General features: G+C 44.5%; 1 protein-coding gene across 8 annotated transcripts in view; it reads right to left on the bottom strand.

Moving 5' to 3' along the window:
- Positions 1-14,035, bottom strand: part of TMEM104 (transmembrane protein 104) — a 46,880-nt gene that overhangs the window by 24,137 nt on the left and 8,708 nt on the right. For 5 of the 8 annotated variants that reach the window (XM_068914223.1, XM_068914220.1, XM_068914222.1 and 2 more), the window contains 3 exons: positions 13,733-13,813; positions 9,075-9,174; positions 8,127-8,235 (listed from right to left, as the gene is read on the bottom strand). In XM_068914223.1, coding sequence (XP_068770324.1) covers positions 8,127-8,235; positions 9,075-9,174; positions 13,733-13,813 — 290 coding nt within the window. The remainder of the gene's footprint in view (positions 1-8,126; positions 8,236-9,074; positions 9,175-13,732; positions 13,814-14,035) is intronic. The other 3 variants (XM_068914224.1, XM_068914225.1, XM_068914226.1) reach the window with 1 other exon arrangement.

Here is a 14,035-nt window from a genome sequence, read left to right as displayed (position 1 = left end):
CTGCTTAGCTGACTTAACAGGTTTCCTCCAGCTCTAGTTTCTAGGATGCTGTCACCACCACTGCACAAAGTAACACTGCACAGAGGAAATGCATTTATAACTTATTTTCTACAGAAGTACTCAACAGAAGACAGATCAAAGAGCCTCCTGGAACAATCTAGTCCAGGAAAGGGATCTTGAAAGACCCTTTTTAAACCTTTCCAATTTGTGCAGTAAATGAGTGATCGTGAACAGATACCAATTCTGATACCTGCCCCATTCAGGGGAGATAGGTCTTCAGCATCGAGAGAGAAAAATGTCAAGTGTCGGTGTCTATGACTACCCAAGTGAGCTCACTCCAAAGGACAACTTTATTTAGGGAGAGAAGAGACATGCCTCTCTGCCTTGCTAGAGAGGTTTCTGCTGGCAGCAGGGGCTGCAGCTTGAGCCTGAAAAAGTGGCTTTAGTGAGTTCATAAGTGCAGAAAGTAGCCCAATTTGTCTAGATGGCTTGCTTCCAAGGCATACGCCTACTGTCCATCATCACATAAGCCCAACCAAGTACTAAACCATGCAGGACTGCACTCTCTTCTGTGGGGAAACCAAATGCATCCGAGCTCACCGGTGGCCTCTGCCAGGCATGCTGCTTCTCATAAGGGTTGGTAGCACCTGCAGCACATCTGGCCAGACACGCAGCCAGCATCTGTACACAGAGGAACCAGCACATCACCCTGTCCTTCTGCACAGCCCTGGCCAGCCAGCTGGAGGCAGCAGGGGGAAGGATTGGCCCTTTGATAGACAAGATCCAGAAAAGCTCAGTGTCTGACCAAGTGACAGCGCGATCCATGGTCTTGCCGTTTCTTCACCGCTGTACCAAAGGATCACTCTCCTGTCCCAGCCCTAGCAGCAGGGAGGCTTGTCTTCCAGTTGATACTTCCTTTATTTGAAAGGCCGGGGGTTATAAGGAAAACAAGCAAATCAAATAGCAAAAGCTGAACTCCAGCTCTTGGGTCAGCAATACAACAAGTTTATACTCCACTTTCAGAATACTATATTCGCCCCTGCACTCCTCCTGCCAGGCCAAGAGAAACCTCTTATTCACAGGCCAGTTATTATCTGAAGTTTCCTTTGCATTAGGGAAGGTAAGGGGTGCGGGAAACTCTGCAAAACTGCTAGTTTATCTGTCACAGGCATATGATGAGTGAGCAATAGAAAGAATTTATTGACAAGCCCACAGAAGAAGAATGAACCAGGATGAAGGAGACAGGATTTATGCCATATTAACAAGGCTGTGTGCCAATTTCAACCTTATTAGTTTCACAATAAAAAAGCTGAGAATTGCCTTCCTGTCCCACACCCAGACACCATTTATTTTAAATTAACTTGGCTCCCGTCCTTCTTCAACCACTTCAGAGCAAAGGAGCAACTTAACTGACCTCACTTATTCGAAGCTGACTAGATGAGACACGAGAAGACTCCAATCAGCCCTCGAGACCGGGCTTTTTGCCAAACAGAGCTGTATTTCAGAGGGACCTATAACAAACATAGTTAGGGCTATTGATATTTATACTTAATGCAGTACTAATTCCTCTCCTGCCACAGTAATGGCTCAAAGCTCAGGTGCTTGTACATACAGAAATGGCACAATATTCTGGATTCCCAGTAGAGGTTTCTCCCTACTTTGAAGGCTTTCAGAACTGGAACTGTGCATGGAAATAGCAGCTTTTTTTTGTAATTTGTTTCTATTTCCATATTAGCACCATAATAAAACACACTAGAGCATTTGTGCTAGCGAAGAGCACGCAATACCTTCGGCAAGGTCTTATCATAAAGAACTTCTTACAGGGCATACAGGACAACATGCTAATAGCGCTCCTGTCCTGTAGCACCCTTACCGTAAGCGGCGGTAACTTGGAACGTAACAATGCTACAGTACTGTAAGTGATTTATTTAAACAAGACATTGGCTTCACACCAGCAGAGTAAACTTCCATCAGCCTTCCTTCCTTCCTCCTAGCCTCACCTCGGAGCCCAGGGCAAGCACCTCAGGTGGCACTTAAGTACTTTTGACAGATGCGCTGTGAAGTCAGCCCTCCCTGCTCTCGACACCTGCCGCTGAAGCAGCTACCTTCCCCACCACTGGTTCTCAAGGTCTCTGGACACTGAGACCTGTAAGAGTACCTATCCAGGAGACAGCAGCTGTGACCCATTTATTACCAGATGCTGCTGCAGGGCACAGCTGAGGAAGGCAGGACAAAGCAAAAGCTTTTGCTGCAAAGGGAACAAGTGGGGCAAACCCTGGTGTCCTTGGAAGATACATCCTGTTTGCAGTACAGCTCCAACTCTGTTTCTCCTACTCCCAAGTGGTAAGAGACAGCTTAGATCAAGCATGGACGTTCAAGTACGGCCATGAGGGCTCTCCTCGTATAATTGCTGGGAGGTAAAAAAAAAACACAGAGGCCATGAGGCAACCCTGAGCTGGAGGCACAGAAACCAAGGCTCAAACTAGTCTCATGCACTGAAAAAGTTGATACGTTTGCCCTCGCTAGGGCAGTTTCACCTAGATCTGCTTTGAGAATAAAATCACAGGTACCTTTACACAGAGCAAGGGGTGTGCACATGCACTGTACAGTCAGAAAGGAGAAATGCCAAGGAGAGAACAGAGCACGTACACTGGAGGGATGAGGAAGCAGCTCTAGACTACAGCAAAAGAGGGCCCAGGAAGACAGCACCACGCGGAGACAGCGGGAGACGGGATCTACATCAACACTTATCAGTTCAGCCTTTGCATTTACCGATTAAGTTCTGCTGGCACCGAGCAATTTTAAGTGTCCTCAGACTACCTCCTCACTCCCCTGCACAGCCTCCTGCGGCAGCAGGCGAGCCCCGCTCTGGTCGCTCGGTATTCTGATCAGAGTGTCAGGCTGGGGTGACATTGTCCCTTCCTGAAGGGAGACGGTAAGCGCCTGCAAGCCCGCTCATTTTATTCACTGCACAAGCATGTTTCCAACTGGGATAATCTCCATTAAACCATCTGCGCTCCCATCTTCACTCGGCCCTCACCCGCTGGGCTGCCTGCGATACTGCAGCATCTGTGAACCTGTAAAAGCGGATGCCGTGTCCCTTCCCCAATCAGCTAAAAAAAAACCAAGAGAGACTCAGACAGAACAGATGCACCTGGTAGCTTTAACACACAACCAAGTCAGGCTACCAGGAGTACGTGTGCCAGTGCTTCTCTTCTGAAGCACGGCTTAAGTTCTCAAGGGAAGCTATCCATTTCCTTTCCATTCTTGGAAGACACCCTATCCCAAATTGCCAGAAAAGGAGGGCTGAGAAAAGCATAAAGGTTTTAGCTACAACGGCTGCCACAGTGCAGAACAGAATCACTATTTGCCAGGTCATGAATGCATTTTGGATCAGACACCCTGGATGGCTGCTGATCCCCAGGATTTAATCTCCTATTTGCTTTCTAGAAACAAGAACTATCTCCTGTCACATTTCTTCAGAGTAACACCAGATTACAAAGACAAGAATGTATTATGAAGAGAGATCCGAAACTTAAACCCACTACCCCATCCCCTCAGTCTACACCGACAGTATCTAGCTGGCCTTACAGAAAGCAGGGTAAATAGACTATATTGAAGTGCAAATCCAGTGTAGAGAGAATTCTACTCTGCCCTTAACATTGCCATCAAAACAGCCAAGGGACTCAGGAGTCACTTCAACTGTTAAGGACATGACTGATCTGCAGAGAAGACAGAAAGCCACTGATCTGCTTTAACTGTAATCAGCACTTGCCTTCAACGAGGTCACTGGGCCATCTAACACATGCCTCTTTCCTATCCTGTTTGTCCTGCATGGTCTTGTCTTCACAGGCTTGGAATAGGATCGCACGGCCTGCCTTTTAAACCCACCCAAGACCCCCAAGTCCGAAAGAGAGGTGGCAAACGTTAGCAACAAGTGATGGGACAGGAACAAAAATATTACTTCAGTATTTCCTGCACTTGCCTTCATCTATTTATTTTGCAAGCCTTTATTTTCAAAGGTAATTTACAAACAAGAAGCAAGATAACCATTTGTTCAGACAAAGGTTAATAGGGGTCTAGTGGTCTCTGAAGACTCTGCAGTTGCACTTAGGTGTGAAATTTTGGAGCAGCAATAAAGATGCTGCACAGACAGACAAGTCTCAAGAGGAGGATTTAATCTGTTTAGCTATTCTCATTATATACATAGTTTTCAGCTTCCATTCACAGCAGTCAGAGCCGAGACAGCTTCCAGAGGCCTTTTTGCACATTAAACCATGAAATAGGATTTTTATGTCAGTCATTCTTTTTTCCCTCCTTAGCCAGCTTGAAGAGTCAATGTTTGAAAGGGTTATTGCTGAAAAGACGACATGGTGTTTGGGCAGAAAGAATCGACAGGAGAAAGGCAGAACAAATCTTTGGCAGATTGGTGGCACTTGGCACAAATGAGTTCCTACTGGCATCACCTTCCTAGAAAACCTCTAATAGGCTACTTGTCCTGGTAGTCCCCCTGCAAAAAAGCTTTTTCTGTCAAAAAAAGCTTACCCTGCACAGAGTAAGTAGGGATAAAGCACCACATTCAGAGACCTGCTTCACTGGAACAGGGACGCGGTTTCAGTTACATCCAACCATCCTGCTCCTAACATCACTTGAAGCCTAAACACAGCACAACGACAAGGTGAGAAAACTAGAGGCAGGCATCTAGGACAACAGGGCTGATCCAAAACCAGGGCTTTCTTTTAAGACTGCATTGTCCATCTGTCCTCTTGCTACAGGGCAAGAAACAGCCTGCAAGAAAAGTCCTTGTTTGCCCACTGAAACGTGGAACCTGAATTATTCAGACAAAGGAGAACTTAAAACAGAAAAAGAAAGTCAAGAAAACAGAGCAAATTCTCTAGATGCTGGAATCCCCCAGGAGAGAGAGAAGAAATCCCTGTGCTCTTGAGGCATCTCACTCCTCCATTTTGCTTTCATGTTGTCTTTCCCCCTTCGGACAGGAGTTTTCAGCTCTCTCACGTGTCTCAGACGCCACTTCTGTGCACAAGCTTGGACAAAATTTGCAGAGAGTTACAGTTCTCCATGCTGTAAAGAGTACTGGAACTCAGAAAGCTCAAGGATACATCCAAGAAATAACTGCCAGATTTTTATCACTGGAATAGAGCAGTGAACGTTTCTAATGTCTGGTGAGGCCAGGTTTTGTATTATACACACTATTCCAATTAAGCTTAAAATAAATGCTACATACAAATTCTGGCAGCATCATGTTTGATAACTGAAAGCTTGACCACCCTGTAGCCCAGTCCACGGAAAGATGGGCAATTTGGAAGACATCTGACACAGAGACAACATCTGAGAGAGAACAAGAAGGGGTTCTTCAAATACATCCATAGCAAGAGGAAGACTAGGGAAAATGTCGGCCTGCTGCTGAATGGGGCGGGTGCCCTGGTAACAAAGGATATAGAGAAGGCAGAGTTATTGCATGCTGCCTTTGCTTCAGTCTTTACTGCAGACCCTGGGGACAAGAGAGGAAGGCTGGAGAAAGGAAGACTCTCCCTTGGTTGAGGAGGATCAGGTTAGAGACCTTTTGTCCAAACTTGACATCCACAAATCCATGGGCCCCGATGGGATACATCCACGAGTGCTTCTCTCCTCTGTGGTGCCCAGCAACAGGACAAGAGGCAACGGGCAGAAACTGAACCACAGGAAGTTCCACCTAAACCTGAGAAAAAAAAAAAAAACTTCTTCCCTGTGAGGGTGACAGCATTGGAACAGGTTGCCCAGAGAGGTAGTGGAGTCTCCTTCCCTGGAGATATTCAAACCCCGTCTGGATGTGATCCTGGGCAATATGCTCTAGAGGACCCTGCTTGAGCAGAGAGGTTGGACTAGATGATCTCCAGAGGTCCCTTCCAACCCAACCAACCTAAACCATTCTGTGATTCTGTGATTTCCTTTCTTTTTAAATTAAGGATAGCAGCTGCATCTGACTGCCTCAAGTCCTTCAATTTATGCAACCCTCCAGTGGGGGTTTGAAGCATCCTACAGCAGAAAGCTTCAGGACTTATTCAGTGCTTCCATCACAACCACCTAGCAAGTTATGAAATCTTTTCATTCCTAAAATTTCTTTGCAATTGAAACTTTAAGAGAATCTGACATGTCTGTATTAAGATGTCTCTAACAAGATCCACGTATGGTGGACAATGACAAACTGAGTTGCTATTAATTTTTTACTTGACGTTAAGTGATTTCTTCCCCCTGCCCTCCCATCCCTAGAGTTCTCTCACAAAGTTTAAGAGCTCTGGCTACTGGTCACTAGTCGTCCACTTTATAACCAGGACAGTGGGGAAAAATATTAACCAGCACAATCTCTTCAGAGGTGGCCCAAGCTTGAAGACAGCGTCAGTGCTGTGGGTCTCAATGTTTTATGAATGATTACCCCTCTCTGGGTAGGCAGATCATCATCACCACTACTTTCTGGGGGATAAAACAAGACACAGGTCAAGCATTAAGCGAGACTAGCAGAGCTGGGGACAAAACAAGCCCCAGTTTCCCTGCATACTCATCCAGTGATAAACATCAGAAACCTTAATAAAAACTAGAGTTCAGAGGTAATGCTGACACTCAGCAGTCTTCTGAAAATAAAGAACGTGGGAACAACTCCCCACTAGTAATCCACTACAGACCGATACGGTATTTTCCTGCAAACAATCCCTCCCTACTCCTAACAAGTTGAGGAAACTACTGAAATCTTCATCTCAACTACTGAGCAGGGAAGGATTAACCACTACCAAAGACTTTGCAAATATTTATTCTCCAAATCCAGAAAAGGAGACAAGCAGAGGGAAAGGCATCTCAAAATCACGTACACACAGACAGCAGCAAGTCTAATGCTCAGCCTTTTTTTTTTTTTTTTTTAATTTTTCCAGTGCTAACAACAATTATCATCATGAGTTATAGGCATAATATCTGGAAGACACGGGCAGTAATTAATGCATGTCTGCCTTTTCTGACTAGCTCCTTCTGCTGGGTCAGGAAGAGTTATTGAAATTCAGGGAGGAAATCCTCAATCATGTGGAAGTTTTAAAGAAATAGACCAAGACACAATTCAACAAAGCAATAATATTTCTCTTAAATAATTAACTAGGCTTTGACATTTCCTAATATTCCTGAGGCCCAGCTCTTTCTTTTGCAATAATGCTGGAACAAGTGCACTCAGGGATGTGAGCCACCGTATGCACAAAACACGGTAACCACAGAATAGCTTCAAATAGTCTCTACCCCTGAATTTCTCTGAAAACACAAAAGGGACACCTCTGTCCAGAGCCTTTTCACTCTGTGTTGCTTTTTTTCCTTCCTTTCTTTCTTAAGATTGTCACCTAGAGCCTTAACAGCTCTGCCAAAAGCCACACTGTTTTTACTGCCACAGCTATGCAATTACGCAGCACTTAAACACTCCCCTCTTCCCATTTTGCCCTACCAACATCTATCTTCAGGTATGAGTGCTCAACACTCACCAGGCTCAAGAGAAGCAGCGTTTATCACCCTTTGGGAAAACCTTGGTTTCACAGCAGAACCATCATGCAGTAATAGATGCAATAGACAATCCTAAACTAGACAGAAAGTTATTACAAAAGCAGCATATAGCACTGGATGTTGTCTAAGTGGTATGTTTCCATCATCTCTCAAAAAGCAGATTCTCCTGCAGCATAAACAGACTTTATTCACATACAGAATGCACTCAAGAAAGCTTAATATACTTGAGTATATCGAGAACAATTACTTCAAAGCAACAACTACTTCAGCCAGGCACTGAAAAAACCCTTTGTCACAGACACGTCACCTGCTTAAGCAGCACAAAAGTATACAACAATAGAACATTATTTAACAAACCCAAAACCATAAGGATGATTTTGATGGCCAGTGTAGCCACCAAACTGAAACGCAGCAACGTCACCAAGACGACAGAAGAGGCAATTGGTCAATAAGGCACAACTGAATTTGAAGTTTCGCACCTTTGCTGTTCACTTGAACCACATTATCCCTACAAGAAAAAACCTGTAGCCATGCTACTTCAGACTGGAAACAACGTTTAAAGGGAAATAACAGCCATACCAGTTTCAGAAACTCACCAGGTACAGTCTGTAAGCATCGATCCGTCGAATTGGCCCCCAACACTTATCTGTATCATTATACTTTGTGCCATCGCCAACACTGCAAGAATGGTTGTCAGTGGCACTACTGGGAAAGAAGGAGGGAGAAATAAAAGACAGTAATTAACTCCTGGCAATTATCTTCCCCTCTGCTACATTCAAGAAAGGGGAATGGTAAGAGACACTAAGTGTCCATTCCTCCCTCGCCTCTCCCCCTCAACACATACACACTCCTTGCTCTGTTGCACTGTTCAGCAAACCTAAGTCACCAAAACCCGTGTGTTTAAAGGCAAATCTTGGATTGCCTGCAGTTACTTAGAAGTTTGGCCATCACGTTAGCAGCTTTAGACGCCATATGTATATCACTGAGGCTTGCATTTCCAAGTCACGAGTCCAAATTCGGCCCAGCGCAAATTTGATCAAAACAATCTCTTCCACTAGCAGTTTCTTTGATCACGAGAAAGGAACTAGTCTTAGTCCAAAGCTCATCAGGTAAACATTACAATAACGTAACACCAAGCCTGTGACCAGCTAGTGGTGGTGACTGTCACGCCTCTCAGCTCATACCCTAAGTCACAGAGGAGCTAAATTTTGCACAGGCTACAGCAGTCAAACCGGTGAGCAACCAGTCCCACATCTGCAAGGTGCTGAAGCTGGAAGTACCTCACACCTCTGGACTCATCTGAAGTCAGGTCAGTTACTCTTCAGGCATCTAACAGCAGCTGAGCATGCAGCAGGTACGTGGGGGGAGAATATAAAAGAACCTCACCTTCCCACCTGTTAAGTGGTGAGCTGTCCTCGAGTCATTTTTCTACTCCAGTCTTCAGAAGCAAGACCTGATCCCAATGGGACTCACCACCCCCATCAAATCCAACACACCCACTCTTCACTGTTAGCGCACAACCCCATAGCAGTAAGCACACTTACCAGGTCACTTGCATGAGAGAGACCGGTACAGCCGCTGCGTAGATTGCCAGGTCCCCATAGAGGTAGATAATTATGCAGAAATAGAAGAGGTTGACACCCACTGCAGGAAAAGGGAACATTGTACAGAGAGGGCAGAGTACACACAGATTCTTGAACTTTGCACTTTGCATCAACAATTCACACAGAACTTTTCCAAGATCTTAAAAAATAAAAATCACTGTTTGCCTCTTTAGTTCACTTCTGTCTGCAGCAACCTCCACACAAGGGTCACATCAGCAGCTCAGGGAACTTAGTTACAGCAGAGGAACTGATAGGACATGAGGTGTCTCAGAGTTAAACTCTGCCTTTTAAAATATCTGGTCTTGACACTAGGCCCTCTAGTTTCAGCCCATCCTCTACCAACTGGCCAAGGTCAACAGGTCTCTCGCAAGCCATCCACCAGATGAAGCTGTCAACTTGGAACAGCCCCAGGCAAACATCTAGAAGATGCTGACAGACCTGGCTGCAACACAGCTTCAGGAGCAGTGAAATGAAGAGATAAAGGCATCTTAGTACTGGGCTGACTCTAAACTCTGTGCTTGCAAAACTGCAGGACCTTCACATTAGAGATTTGGCCCCACAGAGCTCAAGTTTCATAGGGCTGAAGTGAAGCTGCTCTGGGAGAGCCTTGAACATCAGCATGCTAAGTCAAGTTTCAAACCTGCAAAGTTTTAAAAACTGCTTTCTGCTGCTCTCTAACATACCAGTGCCACAGACAGGGAACACAGTCTTTCCTGCCCTACGTTGTAGATTTTTCTGGTTTTGTTTTGGGAAAAAGCTTGCTCTGCTTTCAGCTGAGAGATTAAAAATGTCTTATACTTAATTGGGTAGACAAAACAGTCTTACTGGGACACAACAAGACATGGATGTGAAGGGCTGAAATCAGCAGGTATAAAAAGATGCTTCATGAAACACTGGGCTTCTTTTCTTACAAGTGAGTTAGAGTATAAATCTCACCAAGGCAAGACAAATTGGAACATACTTTAGTTCAGAGACGGGTGAGCCATGAAGAGAAAAAAAAAAATCTCAGAATTGTTTCATTTAAGAAGTTAATATTAAAGGAAAATTGCTCAGGGAACCTGACCATACTTTCAAATTGCACTGACTGATGCTAAAAATCTTAGTGCAGCTTGGGCAAATCAGTTCACTTCTCCAAGCCTCCCACATGACAACTATCAAACAAGGATGACATTATTGCTGGAATAGGGATTAATATTTCTACAATGCCTGATAGCTCCTGAACTTTACCATGGGTTTTGCCATTTTCTGCCCGTGAATCTCTGGATGTCAGGAAACATTAATAGTTATTCTCCTTCATTTAAATAAATTACTCAAGACGCTGAACATACTTAAAAAGCATTTCTAAAAGGGCCTGTATTTGGAAGACAGCAATACAACTTCCCTACTTCTATAAAGCAATACAGTAAGTCAATATACTAGAAATGTTCCTGGTTTGTCTAAATTAGAACATATTGAGATCTCTAGCCCCTCTAGAAATAGTCAGCCCATTTTATTTATTCCTCCCTTGTTTTCTTCCTCTGCGAAAGGTTTAAGAGGGCTACACAGTTAGGAGTCTCTGCATCATTCTGAAGATGGCAGCAAACTACCTACCAGTTTTCTCCAATTTCCTATTAAAGGAAGTTGACAATTATAACAAGTATCTGACATAGGACAGAAACGTGAGATTCACTAAGCATGGGACTAGCCAGACTCAGATACAGATTCTATTTTGGGGACCTGCTACTGGCTTCAGGCCTCAGTTGGTCCACACACAAAATAAGGTTTATGTGACAAGCCAAGAATTCAAGATAAACCACTCCTCCCTGTGCCAACAGTCATCCTGCCTTTGCTAAAAAAAAAAAAAAAGTTGAAGGCTTTCCCATGTTGGGCACTTTACTAGAACAGAATTTTGCTTTAGCATTTCTTCCACATGTCAGAACATGAGCACCTCTGGGTACCCACTGGGGCTTTGCTTCTGGGCACACACTCTACCCTTGTTCTAGTGCTGACTTCTGCCTGTGGGAAATCCAGGTGATAGTCCTCTCTGAAACCCTTCCTCTCTAAAGGCAGGAAACTTTAGTGTCAGTTCTTTTACAAACTGCTACTGACCCTCCCCGATCAATATTTTCATTACTGGACACAAAACAGGAAAATCAATGACTTCCTGTGAGGACACAGCACAATAGACGCGCCCAGAATCCATTATTACAATAAATGATTGCTGGATTCCAGAAGAAAGCATCCAACATTGCAAGTTTGGGGGGGGGGGGGGGGGGGGAGAGAAAAAAAAAAAGACAGTCTTTAGAGCTGGATCTTTTGGAAGAGCACACCGCAGGCCCTTCACAGGCTAAAAAGTTAAGTCAGCTCCCTTTAAGAAAGCAGACAGTCTGAGGTAAGAGATTTATCCACAGCTTAACTCTCAGAATTGCAGATTCAACTCCTATTAGATTGTTAAAATCCATCAAGGGAAACGAGCAGAGAATTCACTGGAAAACAGAGGTTTTGAGGTCTGTTGCAAAGCCTTCTGAAGGCTGTAAAGCACTTGGACATCTCATCTCTTCAGCCTCACTTTGTATACTGCAAGCAAAAGACAACCCAGACATTTGCTAGCTCTGAAACTGCAGAGCTTGGTGCTTGGAGTCAGGACTTCAAGTACGGCCCAGTTTCTCACTGTAGCTGACCGAGCAACTGCCCTCAGTCAAGACTTTTCTGTGCCACTGTCAGAAGAAAGCACTTCACAAAGGATGGGCAGAGGGAGGTAAACGTCACTTGTCTCTCTCTGCAACTGCTCAGCACACCAGAGGGCATCTCTGAACTGAGACTCTGCCACACTACAGGGATGGAGTTTCATTTCTGAGCGCAGAGGAGGAGAAAACAGCAAATGAGTAACCCCAAACCCTTAGCTACATGTAACTTTCATTTTAGCTAGAAATCACCAAGAGTTTCATGCTATGGTCTGGCAGCTGTTCCATCTGACTTCCTGTAGAGGGTCTTATCCCTTTGCATTGGGCTGTGTAAGTCCAGAAGAGGATCCCTGACATAGAAATCAGATAACTCTGGCTAAACCAACATTAAGAAGGGAGATTAAGATTTAGAATACTAAGCAATTTTATATCACTCTGCTAGGAAAAGTGCATGAGTGCCTCACAGGAGAGGAGGACATGAACTTCCAGCACCCTCTACTGGCTGAGAAGCCACTAGCATTAAGGCAGAGGGGCCTTCTAGAAGGCAACATTCCCAGCCCCTGGCTTGCTTGAGGGCTCCTTATCATCTCCCTCTATGAAATCCACGCAAAGAGTGGCCTTCTGAAACTTGCTTGTGGGAACACTCTACCACATGGATCCCCCCCAGCCCACCTGCAGCTGAACAGACCTGTCATTATCCACAGCTGAATCCTCAGCAATACTGCTAAGCAGTGTTACATAGCGCTCACTCTCCAAGCACTTCCCAAATATTACTCCCTTGTACACTACTAAGACAGTAAAGTGCTTGCACTTTTTTTTTTTTTTTTTTTAAAATGGTGAAGCAGACAAGCAAGAAAACTTGCCCAAAGTCAGAGCAACTCAGCGGTACAGGCAAGACCAGGAAGAAGAAAATTCTGGGTCCCTAATACATATTCAAGTCACCTCTCTTCCTCTTCAACCAGAAAAGTGGCAGTGAAGTCCAAGGTGTAATATTTTGACAGTCCTAAGTGATTTAAATTTACAAAGACCCAGAAGAAGAGCAAAAAAAGCTTTTTCATCTGAACTTTTAAAACAACAATAACATAGCTGAAAGAGTTCTTATTCCTCAAGCCCAGCTGTCCTTTGAAGGTAACAGTCTTACACTGGCATAAAGCTGGTGTAATGTAGTGGAAAAGACCAGCCTATTGTGTGTTTATAGGGCAGCTAGGGAACAGAAGAAAATATCACTTTCCACAAGAAATGGGGCCTGACGAGTTCAGAACTGTACAACCATGATGTCTGATGATTTTCCTGAGGATAATTACAAGCTTGTTCCCTGATATGCAACAAAAGGCATTCAAAAGCACAGATCAGACATCTGTCTGTTCAAGTGCACACCAGGGACCCTTTCTGATTCAGCAGTTCAGTGTCCAAGCAGCCCTTCTTCTAGGTGAACTCCCCAGGCAAACACAGTTCTCAGAAGTTCTCTCCAGTGGCCTCTCTCCTTCAGACCAAAACTTGTGGGGTTCATTCAGGGAAGCCTGAATGTCTCATACTCAAATGCTATCAGCAAAGTGGGACTAGTGAACTCTGTAGTTTGGCTCTACTGCTTTAGACAGTGAAGATCACAGAGGGTATATGCAGCCCAGAGTTATATTGAGAGCAGTCAGAAGAGGCAGTGACTTATCTGTCTCAAGAGACTGGGCCTACGTCCTGCAATTGTTATTTCTGCTACTGCAGCCTCTCTTATGCAGGTTCTGGCCGATCCAAGTACAAAATACTCTACTTTGCACAAATGCTACACGGGGGAACGAATATAGTCTCAGAGAAGGAATGACACTTGGGTGGAACGTCACATAAACTCAGGATGCAAAATGACACTGAGAAGCACTCAGATTTAAGGAACGATTATACATACAACGTGCAGCGGGACTTTTGAAAACACAAAGCACTTACCTTTATTGAAGAACATGGAAGCCATCTGACCCATTTCCACCCTCTCAGTGATTTCAAAGATATTGGGTGAGCCACGTCTCTCTGCAAGTTGAAAATAAGTGTTTCAACCTGTTACTCCAATAAACCCAGAAGCCAGACTATCTGAAGAGACCCAAGAAGCCCTAGCAACAGCTTTAAAGACAGTATATGACTCTGCAGGTGTGGAGTAGTATCTGTCAAACAACCCTGAAGTTAGTTTAAAACGTTTCCAAAATCAGATATTCTCATCTTAGTGGTCTAGAAGGAAAAGATTTTTATAAGACA

This window comes from Struthio camelus, chromosome 19 (genome assembly GCF_040807025.1).
Source record: "Struthio camelus isolate bStrCam1 chromosome 19, bStrCam1.hap1, whole genome shotgun sequence".
Classification (NCBI taxonomy): Eukaryota; Metazoa; Chordata; class Aves; order Struthioniformes; family Struthionidae; genus Struthio; species Struthio camelus.
This window is presented reverse-complemented; position numbering and strand designations above follow the sequence as displayed.